The sequence below is a fragment of the Zonotrichia leucophrys genome, chromosome 4 (genome assembly GCF_028769735.1).
Source record: "Zonotrichia leucophrys gambelii isolate GWCS_2022_RI chromosome 4, RI_Zleu_2.0, whole genome shotgun sequence".
In the NCBI taxonomy this organism is placed as follows: domain Eukaryota; kingdom Metazoa; phylum Chordata; class Aves; order Passeriformes; family Passerellidae; genus Zonotrichia; species Zonotrichia leucophrys.
In genome coordinates, this window is record NC_088173.1 from 24,356,008 (window position 1) to 24,375,373 (window position 19,366).

The 19,366-nt window shown below is 42.0% G+C and overlaps 1 protein-coding gene across 2 annotated transcripts in view; it reads right to left on the bottom strand.

Annotated features, from left to right (window-relative positions):
• Positions 1-8,296: 8,296 nt before the first annotated feature.
• Positions 8,297-19,366, bottom strand: part of TMEM131L (transmembrane 131 like) — a 78,042-nt gene continuing 66,972 nt past the window's right edge. For both annotated transcript variants that reach the window (XM_064710820.1, XM_064710819.1), the window contains exons 28-35: positions 17,963-18,120; positions 16,968-17,153; positions 15,825-15,903; positions 14,702-14,787; positions 13,239-13,359; positions 11,083-11,171; positions 10,118-10,260; positions 8,297-8,621 (exon numbers count right to left, since the gene is read on the bottom strand). In XM_064710820.1, the coding sequence (XP_064566890.1) occupies positions 8,343-8,621; positions 10,118-10,260; positions 11,083-11,171; positions 13,239-13,359; positions 14,702-14,787; positions 15,825-15,903; positions 16,968-17,153; positions 17,963-18,120 (1,141 nt within the window). In that variant the 3' untranslated portion in view covers positions 8,297-8,342. The remainder of the gene's footprint in view (positions 8,622-10,117; positions 10,261-11,082; positions 11,172-13,238; positions 13,360-14,701; positions 14,788-15,824; positions 15,904-16,967; positions 17,154-17,962; positions 18,121-19,366) is intronic.

Here is a 19,366-nt window from a genome sequence, read left to right on the forward strand (position 1 = left end):
CCCAGACTTGCAGACTTCTCTTAATACCTGCAGCATATTTGAGGTAACACTGGGTCCACAGAAATAGTAATAAAAATAATAATAAAAGGACCCCAACCAGAGCAGTCATTAGGCATTTTTCACTGCAGGAGTACAGGGAGGAATTTGAAACTGGTAAGTTCAGTCCCATTACTGTAAGGATACATTCAGTCTGTCATCTATTGGAACACATGGGTGTGTATGCCTGGCAAGTGCTTTAAAGTTGTTGTTTTGATCTTTGCGAAGATAAAACTGTAATATTTTATAGGCATTTGAGAACGTTAGTTACTGGACTAGTTAAAAACCACTTTACCACTTGGAATTGATGCCATCTGTTTCCTATTCTTATTCATAGAAATCAATACTTAGTTTTTTGAGGACTTGTCTAACAAACTCTCTATATCAAATATGAGTGATGGTCTACCCAAGACACCTGAACTTCTGCTTGACAGGTTCACTGATGGGGCAGTTCAATTGATATATGACTATTCAGACAAGAGGAAGCAAGGAGAAGGACAGAACAAAGGCCATGTCCTTTCACTCATCCCTCAGATCAGCTCATCAGAAAGAACAATACTTGTTTAGATTTCAGATTTCTCTATTATATGAAATGGCACATGAAGTTCTTGCAACCAAAATGAAACCTGCAGCTTACTGAGCATCAGTCATGTCAGCCATTCTGGAAGATGCATCCAGGCTTACATTTTACTAAGGAAACTAATTTTAAAAACTTCATAATCACTTAAGGATTGTGAAGCATTTGTATAAGTAATTATTTGGTCCTCAACTAACTGTAATTTATTGATACTTAAACAGAATTGTTATTAAAAATCTTTCAAGTAAATAGAAAGATTACTTTCTTAAAACAAATCCAAATAGACCCTCCACCACACATATGCAGTTCATCTATAAAAGGCACAAAGCTATCTCTTCTTAATGGTATTGTGAATTGAGGGCAATCACCAGTTGCACATTGCTGTAGGATATCAAACTAGGTCATGAAGTTCAGCTACTACAAGAGAAACTCATAGTCTTGCCTGAGAACTTCACTCAGAAGGCAGAAGTACTTACAGACAGGAAAGTGTGTCACTGTGAGCTTAGCAGGCTGTCCACCCCTGGGCATTTCCATCAGGCCTTTGTGTCCCAGGTTTCTGCTTACCATCAGGAGTATCCGACCCTGCAAGCCACAGATGTCTCAGGCCAGGCCACGCCAAGCTGTGATGTTCCAGACTGCAATCAAAAGCAAAAGCAAACCTGCAAGCAGGGAGAGGGAGACCAGCTGCACTTGGTGTGATGTGTGAGAGGTGAAAGTGATAGCAAAGTGTCAGGAGAAAATTGCTCAGCCACATCTGTGCTCACCAGAGGGCTGGTGTGGGAAAATTAGACAGCTGAACCTTGATTAGCAAAATTAGATAACTGAACCTTGATTAAGCAAAAGACACCTTTGGTCTGATTTCTGGCAGCCCTCGAGAGTGCAGTGCATGCCAAGGACATACAGATGGGAAAAACTGAAACTTGGTATGCTAAGTCATTTGGCAAATGCATGAACTGTACACAGTGCTAACAGGGAGAGCCTGAAATCAAACACAGTGAATGCCCCATGTCCTTAGCCAACAGGAGGAACTGGAAGGTGCCTAACTGAAGGCTTATAACCAAAGGAGGAAGACAATCTGGGATTAAGCAGAGGCTTTTACCAACAGAAGTAGGGCTGGTGTCTCCTCTGGTTAACAGCTGTTTGCTTGTCTGCAGAAGGACTGATAGACCTGCAGGCAGCTCTGGAAAGAGCTGGTCAATACCAAACTGCCACTGAGCTCCAGAAGCCATTCACACCACAGACTGTGGCTTGTGTGGCTGAGAAGTGTGGGGGAAGCTGAGGAGGAGAAGGGCTTCCCACTCTGCTTTGGAAACAAGGCAGCAATGCGGTCATTTTCCGTTCCCTCACAAGTGCCAAGTGCCCCGTCCAGGATGTACCTGTGCCATCGTGAGAGGGGCTGGAGGCAGAATGAGCCAGCCTGCCTGCAAGCAGCTGGAGGAACACTGCTGGATGCCTTTCATATGCCTTTCTCATATGAATGCAGCTGATAAGAGAGCAATAAGCTCCACTGTCTCACAGGTCTGAGGAGAGTGGTGGGAATGGTGCAGCATATCCTGACATTTCTGCAAGCTTTCCTTATCATCTTCAACATCTGGATTGCACTGTTCAGCATTTCCTACACCACATTGCAAATCACCTTTCATCTAACAAGGCTGTGTTCAGTGAATGAAGTGAAATATTTTTCTCACTAAATTAGAACCAGCCATGGTAGCAGGTTCTTGTAAGACACTGTGCACTGCTGCAGCACCCCAGCATTGCATGAGCAGGAGGTTATTTCCAATTTCGAAATAGCCCTGCGCTGTTACTGAATATTATTTCTAATACTGAAATAGCACCTGCTGATGCCCAGCCCAGGGAAGGCAGCCCATCCTCCATGTTGCCTCTGAGAGCTGGAGCAGGGTCCAGGCATAGGCTCCCTACACATCTGTGCTAACAAAGACATGTGAAAGCATTAGCTTCCTTCACAAACTGTACAGTCAAAATTAAAACCAAATGGCTTCTAGCAAACAGAGCATTTTTCCAGAGTGGTTGGAGAAGAGGTCTAGCACAGCCTGTCAGCCCATGGGTACAGCAGTCATAACCCAGAGAATGGCAGGGACAGTCATGGGTAAAATCTGTTGCCTTCTCAAAATCCTTGCAGAAGAGCTGAATTTACTGAAGAGGATGGGGCCTTTTTGGTCACTCGTGAGGGTGACGTTGTGCTTCCAAGAGACACGAACACTTGCACTCTGTTGCAAGCCAAGCCTGGCTGCTTGCAATTTAGCTGACAGCGACTAATCATGCTAGATGAGAAGCTAATCCACAACTCATTTGGCACTAGTTCGTACACTGGGCAGGTCCTGCATTCCAAGCCAGCATGGTCCCTACGTGTGCAGGTTTCTGGCAGCCTCCAAGCAGTAAAATCTGCAGAGAGGTGCAGGGGCCCATGTGGAATCACCCAGACCTCCACCACCTCGAAACAAGGCTGCTAAAAATTCCAATAGCCCAGGGAGTAACATCCATATACAACCAGGGGAAAAAACCTTCAGAGCAACCCCAGGTGTAGAAGAGGTCTGAGGGATTGTGCTGCTGTTGTTGCTGAACAACTCAGTAGGAAATGAAGCAGAGCAGAAAAAGTGAGCTGCACAGTGTGTGGCCCACAGTTCCAAAGGAGGTGTTTTAGTCAAGCTGGCGCAGACAGATTTTGCAGAGAAACCCACTCAGGAGATGAAGGGAGGAACAGCAAGATTCAGTTTGCAGCAGGTCAGGAGTGCCTGGGTCAACACATTAGTAATGAGCTGCAGAGGTTGGTGCAAGCCCTCAGGACCTCAGTTGCAAGACCACCTTGTAGGGCTGGGACAACAAATCCTCTCCCATGCTCTGTTCTTCCACAGTGCTCACCCACTGTCTTCCACTCCTCCACACCCTCAGCTTGCAAAGGAAGCACTGCTGGGACTTGCCCAGCAAAGCCTCTTCTCGTGCAGGACTGGGCAACTGCCCCAAGTAATACCAGGGACCTCCTTCTCCTGCTGGGACACCAACCTCTGCCAGAAAGGCAGGGTGAGTGTTGCACTGCATAGGGACAGAGTAGGGCCAGGCAGCACAGCAGTCTTGGGGAGACAGTGAGCCTTCACTCCACTCAAGTGTGTTGCAGAAGAGGATGTGATAAACCCTGTCCTGAGCCTTTTTCTCCATAGAAGCAGTCAGAGAGACTGAACAACAGGACGGGGCAGTCAAAGGCAGAAGCTAAACACACCCATGGTGACAGGGAAGTGCCACTGTGCGCATTTTCCAGTAACTGCTGGAAGCAAAGCAAGTATGTGAAAAGGGCAAAAACAGAAGGAGGTGACTCAGTGACTAAGAAAAATAAACAATGGGTGTTTCATAAGAATGAAAGGGAAGAAAACAAATGATACCACTGTAAATACAGCCAGGAGCTCACCTGGTAAGACGGCTCTGCAGGATCCCGTGGTGCTGTGAAGGCCATGACTTCCCAGGAGTCACAAAGGCTTCTCCAGAGGCAGAAGGAAGTTGGGTCGTGGAGCTGCAGGCCCTGCCAGCTCTAGTGTAGGTGGTGGAAACCTCCCTTGCTTCCACCCCTTCCAGAAGATTAAGTTAACAGCTCTCCAATGAGCTCATCTGCCTCCCAGCAGTCAGATCTCTCACCTGCCCTCAGAGCCCTCAGGCTCATTCTGTCAGTGCTGGTCATGGCTCCTGCGAGCAGCTGGAACAGCCCTGCATGCCCAGCTCCAGCTGCAGGAGCTGTAGGACGGATCTGCCAATCACCACCGTACCTGTGACAAACTCAGATGAGCAAACAATGACAGTGCTCCCCATGTGGGCCTGCCTCGGGGACAGCCCTGTCCCTGCAGCTCCGAGCCCCACAAGCGGCACTTGCAGCTTGGCCTTGCCCATCTGCTGCTCCCATGGAGCTCAAAGCATGCTCCCATGCTGGCCTGGTGGCAGCCACGCTGCTGGGCTCTCCAAATGCCTCCCTGCAGGAGCAAGCTCAGCTCTGTGCCAGCCCCACCTGGCAGCGTCCCAGCAGAGCACTCCCCTCTCCTGCAGGGAAGCTGCATTGGATGCTCCCCTTCCCTACAGCGCAAGGCTGTGAGGGGCCTGCTGTAGCCCAGCAAGGCTGGGCCAGGAAAACACCCTGCCACAGATTCTGGCTTTGTCCAGGTGCTGCCTCTCAGTACCAAGAGACCCCCAGGAAATGTGCCAGAAATATTCTCTGGTTCCATTATGGAAATACTGGCCCAACCAGGCAGGCTTGGCCAGTATGGCCTGTGAAAATCAAGGACAGTGGTAATGTGGTATCCCTCATTCTCAAAACACATATAAGAACCACAAACCTGCTGGGAGCAGAAAGCAGGGGTGGCTGTCACTTCCTCCCAGTTTTCTTGGGAAATTAGTGAATGCCCCGAGATTATGTTTTGCTCACATGGTGTCAGAAGTCAATGCTGAATGCCTGGAACTGCATCCATGGGGATTTCCCTCCATTCCATCATCAGCCCTACTAGTGAACTGTGCAAGCTACTGCTCTTTTATACTGGTATTTTTGGTATTCCCGTTCCAATTTTAAGCATTTCTTTGGTCAACTAAGAACAACTTTTGCTGAAGTCTCTTAAAACAGTACCATTTTCAGAGAGATCAGTGAAGCTCCCAGTGCTGCTATAAGCACAAGGCAAGAAGTTAGAAATTACTTTGCTCATGACAATGAGATGTCTTAAGAGCAGCCTCTCCAGTTCACTCTAGCAGAACTATAATCACTTTGGTATCAAGCAATTATTTATTTCATCTTTCCCTGTACTGTAGGAGGAAAGATTTTTAGCTGAGCCCAATCCCACTTGCATTCAAGTGGATTGCTAATTAAGCTACAGATGTCTCCTGATGGCAGCAATTATTTCTAGTAACCTTAATGAGATTGTTACATTCCTTAGTTATTGTTATGAAAAGTTATATGAAAAACTATGCCTAATACTACACAGCTCCTGGGGGAATAAATTCTTGATCTGTTCTGGTTTGATTAAAGGGAATGATTCTTTCCTTTCTTAGCAATATTTCTCAAGCTCTTTGTGGCTTATTCCCCTTGTCTTTTGTTGGCACTTTTAACAAGTCTGATGGAATTTTTCACACAGGTCTTCTTTTCCAAACATTTCTATCCGGCTTTGCTCTCCCTGAATTCTCCAGTGCCTTTGCTTGGTTTATTGCATAATTTTTCCTCTCTTTTCCAGTGATTGACTCTGTTTAGAACATACACTTTACTTACAAAAGGGACTCAGTGCCTATCAGAACTCCGCAGGGTTTGAGGTTGTTGTTAGTTTGTTGCAGATACAAGAAATCCATGTCCTTACACTGGAACTTGAGGAAAAGCCTCCCTTCAGTGCACAGAAAATAAGGATATCCTTGAAACACTGAATGGAATTAACAGAATAAACTAAAGCAGTTAAGCACATCTTTTCACATCATCTCTTCTCTCCTGTGCCTTTTTGTCCAAAATCCATGCATGCTATACAACAAGTAATATTATCCAAGGAATAAAGAAGTTCATTCCATTTCAAACCAAAGAATCTTTTTTTTTTTAAATCTGTATTTATTGGGTTTATACTCCCACTCTATTCCTCCTGAAGTCTCTTACCATAGGCAAGAGGTGCACAGAAAGCATGTCAGTGGTTATGACTACTTCTCACGGCTTAGTACCATTTTCAGGAGCATCAAAGTTCATAGGAACATGTGAACTTCCCTTCAGAATCACAAGCAATTATGATTAAACTCGAGTCAAACAGATTCCTGCCCAGCACAACACATCATGGAAAGCAGCCATAGACCCAGGTGCTAATTCCTGACCAAGCAATTAAAACACCACAGTTCAGAGAAGCATTCAGCAACGATCCCATTTTTCTGACATTGAAACCAAAGGAAGGCTTTGGAGCACCTTCCACACAAGCAATTAGAGCAGGTAAATGTAGGAGCTTTTGAATTTCCCAACCACTGCCTGACTACCTTCTGAGCTAACCCAAACACTCGTGAAAGCATAGTTGGCAGAGTAACTTTCAACAAAGCTTACTTTGCAGGAACTACTGATTTACTGAAACAAACCTTTTGTGGAAATTCACTGTTTTGGCTAAAATATTTCAAGCCCTGGGATGGCATTTCTGGATGAAACCAGCAAGATAAAGGAGCTGGTCTGATAGCTCAGCAATGAAAGAGAATAGCAGGGCCAGAATTTAGGTCTGAGAGCTCAGATTACTGAGTAGCCTTGCATGCAGGCTGTGAACTATTTTGCAGTGCCTTTTCTGCTCTGTCTTTGAATAAAAACAAATAAAACAGCCTTGATTTCTTACTGTCAAACAGAGCTCATCTTTCAGTCATTCTGTGAACAAAAGGCAAGATGAAATCAGGTAGCAAAAAGTAAGGAACTTGCTCAAGCTTGCAGAACCCTCAAAATAGTGTTTAGACCCTGATGGTCTCCAGTGTGACCTCCCATGAGGAAAAGGACTGCCACCTCCAGTACAGCAGGTCACATGTGGCTTCATTCAGCCAGACCATGAACATGAAGAAGAGATCTCTTCACCTGTTGAGGTACCTGTTCTCCTGCAACATCACCCTCCCAGGGACATCATTCTTCCTCATGTTCAACCTCCCATGGAGCAATCCATCACCACGGCCACTTGCTGTAATGCCTGTGGCCATCACAACATGAATTTGGTTCTGCCATCTCTATGGCTCTTCTTTAAGCAGTTGTACAAAACCGCTACTGGATCCACTTTCACCTCTCTCTTCAGGCCTGACAAGTGCCCTTGTGCCAAGGACATCTCTGAACCTAAGGGATGCCTCTGCCTCCTTTTGATGTCCAGGCACACTCTGCCATGCAGAGAAAAGGCTCTACAGGAGGGGTAAGCAGAGACATCATGGTGGACTAAGTCTTGGCATGGGTGGCAGCACTTGCTCAGCTGCTCAGTTTTAGTCTCCTAACATAAGCCAGCACAGTATCATTCTGTTTGGGAGAGTGGTGTGAACTCTGCTCTCAAAGAAACATTTCTTTCAGCTCAAGCTTTGGCATTTTAAACAAGTGCAATTAAATGCACTGAAAATGCTACTGCAACATGAAAGCTAAAAATAACAACACAAAATGCCAGGAGTCACTCACAAGAAAAGTTCCTGGAAGAAATGCCCACTCACCCACACTGCACAAGCTTAACATTGTCCAAGTGACAGCTTGCAATTTGAAGCCAGATAAACAAGCCACAATTCAGCCTTTTCCCTGTTGCCAGAAGTCTGCACTCACTAACAACTGTATCAGCACTAGAATTGACACCTTTTGGAAACTCTCTGATCTGCATCAACAGGTAGGTCCCCAGCTACTATTTGGTACAGATGCAATTACTTATGAGTGTAAGTTTGTACCTACAACTGCTAAACCACTCCTAGTTTATACCACAGAATGTAAACTTCAGAAGAAACAGGTGCAGTACAGGTTCATGGACGCTCTTAAGAACTAATACTGTCCTTGATGATGATAAAAAATTTGAATTTCAAATTTGTAGCCTTCACCTGACAAAAACAGCATCCTGAATATGCTGTGCTTTTTAAAATGCACTGAATGCTCAGACTTCAGTAAAAAAAATTTATTTTCAATATAAAAGTGCCAAAATATTCACCAACATTGTAATCTATCCAGCAACCAGCTTACTCTAGTAATCAAAATTGCAAGCATCTTTATTCACATTTTTAAATCAAATTCCTTTCACACGTTTCCACAATAACCCGAGTCCCTCGAAAGTGGGAAATTTGCATTTCGATTGGCTGCTGTAGTCCATATGTCCAAGTTCATGTAGGCACGGAAAGGGTTAAACCTCGGATAGTATTCCTGCTTACACATAACTGCCTGGTTCTCCACGTGGGTTGAATGTTGAGTCGTGGCACTGACGGGGCAGCAGCTCTCATAAACATCACTCTGGGGTGCCCAGATGGAACCAAAAAGTCCAGACATTGGAGACAAGCTTCGGGTGCTTGAGAGGTAGGGCTGCAGAGCAAGATAAAACCAGCATGGGAAACTGCAACACAGACCATTTGCCAAGGAAAATCTGGAAATGCTAAGTACTAAATGGGAGAGAGGAAGCAGGATTTATGCAGAAATTTAAGAAATCCACAAGTAGAAAATTACAGAGGAGTTTACAAAGAAATATGGCTGCCAAAAATATTACAGCAGCATTAATGTATGTGTGTGTGTATGTGTGTGTGTTTAAAAGCCCTCCACTGAATGAAGTCACATGAGTTCCTCCCTGCACAGCACAGATATTGCTCTAAGAACAATATACTACTCAGTTCTGGTCAGACTGTTGAGGGAAATAGAGGAGAAATGGAAGACACACAAAGATCACCATGCATACTTTGAGAGTTAAAATGAAAAGAGAAGGATGCCTAGAAATGACAAGAAATGGGCTGAAGTATGCGTCAGTCCAGAAAGACTGTGCATGCTGGAAGCAGAAAGGGATATTCAGTGTGAAAAATGAGACTGTAATTGGGAGCTAGGGAATTTAGTTAGAAAATTTTGAAAGCTTATAAAGAACCTCCTGGAGGGCAAGATGTATTAGTCTGCAAGGAAGTCTCTCAGCGAAGGTCATGGAAGTCTTGGGACTTTTAAAACTGAATGAAACATTGAAATGTATTGTGGAGAAAAGCTCGCCAGGGAAATAAACTGAATTATCTAATGCATTTTCCAATCTCTACCTTCTGTGTTTCCTGGCATTCCTGAATAAAATATGAAATAAAATATATGTTTATTTTAGGAAAAATTCTTCTACCAGTTTTGCCACTTTTTAACATAGACGAATTTTCATTTTTACAGTTGAAAATATTTCTTGCTTTATTTAGTTAGTTTCATTCAAAATAAACCTATAGTAAATTTTTAAAAAAATCCAAAATACAGTATTTTGAAAAATGAGCAGAAGAGAAGATAGTTACAATTAAAGACCACCTTGAACTGAAGTTACTACACTGCACTGTGGGATGACAAACATGGCTAGTCTGGAGTATAACAGGTTAAAGTCAGGATTCTGAAATCTGCATAAATCCACCTTAAATCGCTTGAATTTCCTACCAAAAAAAAACCCCTGTTAAAGTACCTGAGAGCAGCTGTCCATTCAGCTCTTCAATTTTCAAATCTCTCTGGGTTTTTCTGTCTGCACTTTTTGGGTTTTAGCCTCAGGTGGACACATTGATTTTCACAGAAAAATGTCTCAGTAGACTACATAAGCCCAAAATATTTTTCCATGTGTAAGATGATTTTAGTCAATTTTCAGGCAAAAGGATCATCTCAAAATTTTGCAGACAAGGTCAATAACATCCTTGACAAACAGCTGGGAAAAACCTGGGCTACCAATGCTAGCATTAAACACAAACATCAGAATACTTAGAAGATTCATGAAGAACATGTAAGCAACAGGTAGGAAAAAGGAATACACGAGAAAGGCTGGGAAGGAGCACGCAACGGCAGCGTCTCACAGTGACAATACTCACTGTGGAGTTGACATAACTGGCAGGCTCCCAGGCAGGTGGCATGTTGGGAGGAGCATTCCAGGTGGAGGGACAGTTCTGGTCAATGAAGGCTGTGTTCTGCATTGCTGCAGTACCTGGGAAGCCACTGGGGTAGTTCATGTTCTCTGCAATTTATAAAATCAAGAAGACAAAGTAAGACTTATGCAATATAAAACACTACTAACATTTCTGTGGAGGAATGCTGAATCTTCTTGAGAGTGAGCCAGGCTGGGACTGACCTAATCCTTCAGTGACTCCATGCAGCGTCAGGGTAGCACAGCAGCGAAGTGTATCAATTTCTGTCAACAGGACTACCACTCTGTATTAGAGACCCACTAACAAATTGTTATCAGGAGGACAGGATAAAGACTTGGCAGTCCCTCTACTGGAGAGCAGAGTCTTTATTAGACAGAACGTGCATGGCAGAACCTCCCCAGGCCTCACCGCCAACATGTCTCAGCTCTAAGCACCCAAGGGATCAGCGTGCTGCCTGGGATTCTGCAGTCTGACCTTTCATTAGTACTTAGGTAGGTAATGCTAAAGAACTCTAGATTGCTGCCAGTGTGCTTCCCAAGCCAAGAAACTCTAGCCTGGAAAGATAATTGGTCACAAGAGGCCTTGTATTTCACACACTGGAAGGCTGAAGCCTGCCAGAGGGGAAACAAAGAAGATTGTACAAAAAGATATGTGTAATACTGTAAGCACAAGCATTTCTCTCAATTCCCTCTGGAAGTCCTGCATACTGCCTTTTCAGGCTCTATACAAAGGCCAATATTCTCATCCACCACATGCAGTCATTGTTTATTACTACAGAACACTCTGCTGGAAAATGTAAAGTTGAAAGCAATGAACATCCGTGTATAGAACAGCTCAACCTTTTGTTCTATAAAAGGTGAGAGGAAAACAATCATGCTCTGTTGTAATTAATAAGCTTTATTTCATCCTACCTTCTGGGAAAGCACCATATTCATTCATCTCTAGTGGACAATACATGTTGGAAAACTGGCTGTCACAAGCTGCATTCCAGTCAATGAAGCTGTCTCAAGAAAAACAAAAAAAAAATCTGCAGTCAGAAACAATTTGCAAAACTTCTGAAAATTACTTAGAAATACTTATTTATTGTAAAGCTCTTGGATGCAAAATGCCTGTAACTGATCATGAGGCTTTTCACATTCCACTTGTCAATTTTGCCAGTATCTACTCTGTGCCACTACACAATCGCAGCAATCTCTCTCACAGAGTTCTTTTTCCTCTGGAAAAATGAACAACTTGTAATGACGGTACCAGAATCCTGCAATGCTTAGCTGGGTTCAACTTTCTTCCCTGTTAAAAGAAAATAACTGTACTTCTTCCCTACAATCAAGTATTATGTGATTTGAGGTGGCAGAAGACGACATAATACATTTGAATGCTTGAGAATAACAATTAAAATGGAGATTTCTATTTTCCCAACCAAATGTGCTAAGGTCCTGTTAAACAGTGCATTTTCTAAGATACACATAGATTTCTAGGGGTTATACTTCTTTAATTAAAATAATTTCAAGAAGATTTTTTCAAAAGTAATTCCTAAAGACATGCCAGTAATAAAATAGGCCCTGCTACACAGCAAGTCTGAAGTAGTCCAACTCTGGATCCAGTCTGCAAAAGGATTTCATAAGAAGCTGCTCTACTTCAATTTTACTATTCAGCCAAGCAGCTATCTGAAGTTATCACTATTAAATATCAATACACAATTGCACAGGTGTGCATGTATTTTTTGCTTATGAAGTCCAAATTGAGATAGGTGTATGAAAGCAGTCACAGAATGGGCACGGCTGGAAGGGACCACAGTGGGTCATACGGTCCAGCCTCCCTGCTCAAGCAGGGCCATCCCAGAGCACATGGCACAGGATTGTGTCCAGAGGGTTGAATGTGACAGATTCCACAGCCTCTCAGGGCCATCCACTCTGGTGTGTGCTCACTGCACAGTGAAGAAGTTCTTCCTCATGTTCAGGTGGAACTTCCTGTCCATCAGGTTGTGCCCACTGCCTCCTGTCCTGTTGCTTGGCACCACTGAGCAGAGCCTGGCTCCATCCTCCTGGCACCCTCCCTGCAGACACTGACAGACATTGATGAGGTCCCCTCTCAGCCTTCTCAATGATGTACAGGCCCAGGTCCCTCAGCCTTTCCTTGTAAGAGAGATGCTCCAGACCCTTAAACAACTTAGTAGCTCTTTTCTGGACGTGCTCCAGGAGCTCCTGATCTCTGTTGCACTGACTGTGGAGTCCGGAACTGGACACCACTCCAGATGTGGCCTCACTAGGGCTGACAGGGGCCAGGATCACCTCCCTTGCCCTGCTGGTAATGCCCTTCCTGATGCACCCCAGGGTACCACTGACCTTCCTGGCCACGAGCACACTGCTTGCTCAGGGACAGCTTGTTGTGCACCAGGACCCCCAGGTACTTCTCCTGTCATTTTGGATGACAGGATACAACTTGAAGAACTGGCCATATTTCATTGCTATGTGGTGGCAGAGTATTTCTGCTCTCTAGTTTGTGGCATATCTTTCATTACTAAAATTTGCTGTGTGAGCAGTGTAAAATATAAGAGCTAATCAAGTTCATTACTACAAGAAGATCAATCCAAATATAGACAGAGCCTGAAACATACCAACTTGTATTCCTAAACCACTTTCATAGTGGAATATTTGTCTTTATAACAATGTCTGTTCCTGCCACTTAACACAAGTACACACTGCATAACACACCATGTGGCATACGCAAGCTATGCATTTAGCAAGAGTGCAACAGATTTCAAAGTCAGGCCCTCTGCCTGCAAAATGAGTGAAAGCATTTAACGGCTTTCCAAAAGTATTTAATTAAACTTGAAAAAACTTCTAGAATATCTATACATGAACAGGGACAGCAGTGAATTTGTATTAGTAAAATTAATCACAATGTACTCATGGAAGAGCATTAACAACTAGAACTAAAACTGAAGCGGCAGAACAACTTTTATTTTAACTATCTGCCTTTACAAAAATGAAGAGCAAAGTACAGTCCTCTGCATTACAGAAGCCTGAACAAAGCATTATCTGTACTTTTTACACAAAACATAACTTGCCTGTTGTGGACAGAGGGGGTTTCTTGGATCATGCATGGTATATTATTCTCAAGGTTGTAGCTCAAACTGTTTGTCATGCAGACTGGCTGGGCAGGCCACAAGTCTCCTGTTGGGTAAAGACCTAAAAAAGGAAAGAGGAATGAAATACAGAGTAACAGGAAGGAGACTCCAAAGATTCTATCACATAGACACTTTACTCTCAGATCCCTAAAAAGGACTGTCTACTAGAGAAAAAAAATCCAGAGTTACTAAGCAATTTTTTTGTGATGAAGGCCCGTCTTTAAACACATCTCAACATTTCTGTTTGTTAAAAAAGATGTATGTAAGACCTGAAATGAGAAACCAGAAACTCAACAAAACAGGGGAAGAAGTTCCTACTGAGGGTCCTTAAGTGTTCAGCTGCCAGTGCCTAGATGGCACACTTCCACAGAGCAGGAGAAACAGCAGGGATGCAATCCCCACTGGCCTCCTTGTGCCCACCCCTTAGTCACTAGTCACTAATCACCTCTGAAGTCCAACTACACAAATGCAGCAGGAACAGGGTCAGGTTTCTAACAGACTGGAGCCATTCCTGAACAGACAATTTGTGAACTCATTAAATGTTGTATTTAGCCTCTAGCACAGATATTCATTGCGCTGCTCTTCATGGACTGCGTGCCCTGACTGCCCACAGATATTTGGTTCCTATCAACTCTGAGAACTGGCAGCTGGAGAAAAGAAAAAATCAAATTAGCAATTTCCATAAGACAATGCTTGCAAAGTTGTCTCTGTTTCATTATTTCACATGACACATATCAATATTGCTACCATGGAAGAAGGTTAATCAGCATTTGTATCCTATCAGACAGGTCAAACCTACAGCAGAAGGGCAGGGAGTGCTGCTGCCCAAAGAACCACATGTCCTGACCAGCTTTCAAACTCCACCTCACCATGTAGCATGATGCTTTTATGAATCCCACTCAAAAAGCTAATATTACTTCCCTCTGAGATACAAACAATGAAAACTCAAGAATTTTAACAGTGCCACACAACCTCACTCATTATTGCTGTCAAAGAGAGCAAGTCCCAACTGTGGATATTTAGAGAGAAAAATGGTCATGTTTGATTTGGTGCCAAGCTTCACTTTAACACAGCAAGCAGTGCTCTTGATCTCCCAGCTGCATTGCTTCTGGACATTAATCTGTGCACAGCAAGAAGATGAAAAAAAGAAAGAAGACCTAGAACATGAGTTGAAAGCTAAATGCTGTCCTGACACAGAGAAGATGCAACAAAAAATATCAAGGTTATAAGCAAAAACTGTCAAGATTTTAAGCCTTCATTTGCTAACTTTGCACCCAACTTGCTTAGAAGCAAGTAAGTTCTAGTAACAATGTGTCTATCAGGTTGGTGCATGTGTAATTAGCAACATCACTAAAACTGCTTGGCAAAGTGTGAAAAAAACAGCTCCAGTTGTTAATACTGACCTTTGTTTTTGTCAGGATCTGCAGCTATGTCAGTGAAATTGGGACATAAGGTCTCAGGATATGGGGGGATGCTATTCATGTCTCTGCTGAATGAAAAGAAAATTTCATTTCTTAAGTCTCATAATCCAAACTATTTCAAAGGAAATATACAGAGATGTAGAAAACATTCTAATGACCATCATAACTGCTATTGTGCTATTGCTTTTCCACTGTCCTGATTCTTCCTATTTCAGAATTACAACTGTGCAAATTTTAAAAGTTTTTTTCCAATTAAAAGCCAGCTACTTATCACACATGCAAAATGAATGAAATTAATACACCTTAATTACCCCATTTTTATTATCCAGTTATCAACCTATTGCAAATTAATTCAACAGTTGTTCTCTAAAACTGGAAAACAAGCTGCAGTTCATGAACATCAGTAGGACCTCTTATAATTTTTGAACAACTTTCAGGTAAGTTAACTTTTATGTCCATGAAGACACACAGAGACACATGAGTGTGAATTTGGTATTTATCAAAGCCAACCCATCAAAGGAACTAGTCAAAATGAATAAAAGAAAACATTTTCAAGCACCAGAATCCCAAAGGACAAGGATTGGAATATTTCTCCTTGTGAAAACAGAGAGTGGTCAGTGAGAAGTGAAATGAGGATTCACAGCAATAAAACTTGTAGATGCTATCTCTACTGCAGTAAAGAGGGAGAAAAGAATGTGGGGGAGAGAGGAATCAATTATCATGCTGTATATCCTACGAGAACATTATTCCCATTAAAAAAATAGCATCAACTTGAAAGTCTTATTCCCACCTTTTTAAAAAAAATACAGCTAAGCAGTAATGGAAATATAAGTTGCTAGGATCTGGAAGAAGTCAAAGTGGAAAACCAATTTCCATTTTTTTCCATTTGGAAGCTTTTATTGTACTTATGCAGCATAATCAATTTTTGCTTATATCTTCTCAGGTACTGAAGATTATTCTTCTTCCAACTAGTAAGGACAATCAGATGATCATAAAAAATTACAAGATAACAGGTGCCAACAGGTATTATTTACCAAACTGAGACAAGACTTCCAGTTGGTGGTGTTTCTTTAATGCCTTACAGGTGTAGATTCAATTTTTTTACCTGGTATTGCAGATGTTATGAGACAGATTTAGAGTGATAGGAGTTTCAGATGGAAAATCATTTTGTGAAATATTCTCTCCTAAAGAAAAGAATGACTGTGAAAATCAAAGATCCTTAAAAAAGAAGTATGCACAGAATATACATCCACGCAAACAGGATTATCAATGGTGTTAATCAAGTTTTCTCTCATACTGGATTATCACTAACTGCATCAATTTCAAGGCATGCTACCTAGATCCATAGTCTTAACATGTATTTTATGATTTAGAAGTGATTACCACAGTCTTGAAGGAGAGGTTCCTTGTTACTATCAAATAAGGTCTGAATTTAGAATTACTTATTTTCTTTTTTCTTAGGAGGCATTATAATTTGAACAAACAGGAGAGTCATATACACATGATTTGTTATCTATTAAATCACAGGTTCAGACAGATCACACACTATCATTAAGAAGTGTAAAGTTTTATACATACACAAATAGACATGAAGTTTCTGGATATTTTTAAATAATTCAAACCATCTTTTTGCAAGTACCCAAAGCTGGGTTTGCTGGTGTCACTTTAGTACTTTAAAATTTACTTCTAGTGCCACATCACTCTAATTATCTAAGGATAATTATGGCAATGACTTTCAACTACTTTAGTGATATTCAGGTATTCAAGAATTGCAGTAAAGAAGCACAGCTCCCATTTCTCATACTAGTCAAGTGGCTCAGGTGTTCTGGCTATTTACACCTCAAATACACCTATCCAATGCCAGCTCCTCAAATCTGAACTGCTTTCACACATTCCTCATTTGTGCATTACTTAAATAGTTTTAATGTTAAAAATCCCCAAATAATGTGATGAATCAAAGGCAGAAATTGCTTTGGCTATTCTGAGTGCCTCTCAGTTCTCCCATCCTTCCATGACAACTAACTGTGCATATTGCTTATTGAGGAGCCTGACAGTGATCTTCATCTTCATGAAATGTGTGTACTTCTTGTCAGGTACAACAAAGTTCTTTACATCCCTCCTTGTGTGTCTAAGGGGTGCTCTACAAAAGACGAGTTCATGTACCCCATGCTGTGGTAGGCCTTTCCAATCAGCAGGAAGGCTAAAACTCTGTGCTCTACTGTGAAGAGGAGCTGTTTGCAAAACTTACTGGATGGAAGAAAATGCCTGGTAGTAATCATTGGCTTTTTATCTCCATCTGAACTGCTGGTACTGCTCCAGCTACCCCAGCTCCCTCGACTTGCACGAACGCTTCCTGACGAACTTCCACAATCTGAGCTTGAATCAGAACAAAACTTCTCCAAACACTTCTTTTTGGACCGCTGATAAAAGTTTTCTAAAAAGTTGGGAAAAACAAAACAAAAAACCAATCAAGAAAACAACACAACATTTAAGAAAGTCTTGTCAGGGAAAAGTAATCTGAATCACGAATTTACATGGATTCTCTGAATTTACTGATGAGAGAAGAAATATTTGCTGGTAGCTTCAGTAACTAGACCAGCCCCTAACATAAGGAGTTTCTGATGTACATGATATCCCAGTAACATGAATGCAGTGATGATACAGTGCTGCTACAGGCCATAGGTTCGAAGAGAAAGTGCATACTGTCCTTTGAAATAAATACATTATACTTCAGACATGAAACATATCCTGGCTGTAGGAACATGCCTATGATAAAATGGTGCAAGTAATGAATTCATAAGTGATAGATTCTCTTATTATCTTAGAGATGCAAAGGACAATCCTATAGAAATTGATAACTTTCTTCAGATCTCCTCTTCCCTAAAGCCAGGGAAAACAGATGATTAAAATCCTGATGGAAAGGCAGGAAGCAGGTATCCAAGCTTTATTTGAACACAAAACCAGACTACCAGTCTGTCTTTCCTTCACCAAGAGCTGATGGATCATTGCTTCAGACTGATTCACTTTCTGGTCTGCACCATGAACCATCCCCATGGAGAAGCACACAGAGCCCTTCAGAAGTGAGCAGCTATTATTTCGGGCACTGTGTCATACCAGTCCTGTCATCTTCACATCAGAGTTAAAAGGGAGAAAAGCACAGGTCTCTCAAGTAAGGAATGCTCTACTGCCACAAAATTCACATTGTGTTTCTTTCCCCATTTTAAGATAATTAAGACTGCATACCTGTTTCTCCCTGTATGGACAAGTTCCCAGCTTTTTGGTCTGCTTTACAATTTTCCCCGTTGTTCTGAGGACACCAGGCTCTTATTCCAATATTCGCTCTCAGATCCGGCCTTTCAAATTCACTGCACATATGCTTCAATTCACTCTGCTCAGGGACCCTAATAGAACCACACCCCAAAAAAAAACCATGCTTGCATTTTACATTTCATCTGCAGTTTTCCTTTCCAGGCATTAAACACTTCAACTCACACAGCTATCAAGGCAAAGTGCAGGGGAAGCAGTAGGTTTGGGACTCTTATTCCCCAACTTTACAGAAACCTAAAAAACCTTTCACAAAATGCAATATCCTACCACACAGACTACTACTTCTTAGGGGGTGAGGCAAAATGACATGTGCATATTTAATTCCATTCTCTAATGCACCTGGCAGAAGGCAATCAGATGTTGCAGTGATAAGCACACTTTAGCAGTGTACAAAGATCTAGATGCAAAGAAAAATGTGCCCTGTGCTCATTTCACTGGCACAACTATAACTAGAGTAAAATCCCAATCTGGAGCAATCTTAACTTTTTGCTAGTAAAGGTGGAATGAAATGTCTACATCCAATACCATAATCAGAGAGTACTGAGGAAAAATGATTAAAAGTCAGCTGTCAAATTTCTGCAGAAATGGAACAGTTCCATCTTAACTCAGAAAGCAGCAACTGCTGAATTGGTTCAGGGAACAGACACTAAACTTCAGTATTTCACTGCTTATTTTTTATCCTTCCTATCTACAAAGGTGTGCATCCAGCAAAGATTTACACATGCACCGACTTCCCACAAAATGAACAGAAATGTGTGTATAACAGCCCTTTCAGATTTACAATCTCCTTTTAGAGTCCACTGACCTCAATAGAAGCACTCGCAATAAAAATTAAGTCTGTGAAGGCTTTGTAGCATTGTGACTTTAATTCAAAGGGCTGGGGGAGGGGAAGGCGTAGGATTTTCTCCTCAGTAGTGTTTCTATTCTAAAAGGAGTTTGTAACCAGTATTTTTTAATAATCCATACAAGTTGAATTTAAAATATATTAAAAAAATAATTAAAAGTAATTTACAACTGACTTTAAAATGCATTAACACAATTCTCAGGGGGAAAAAAACCCCTAACTTTCCACAGTGCTCACTCAATATTCTTTACAATCTAGTGCTGATCTAGTTTAAATCATAATAGCAAAAATGAAAGCCACACTCTCATTTCTGCACATTTCTCTCCCAAAATTGGTAGAGGACAACATCCCCCCAGTTACTCAATATAGCAGATGAGTCTCCTGAAGGTGGAATCATTTCAACAATTTTATTTTCCTTTTTTCAGTGAAGAGAACACATGACTAGAACTTCTCCAGACACTACACAAGGGGAAGGA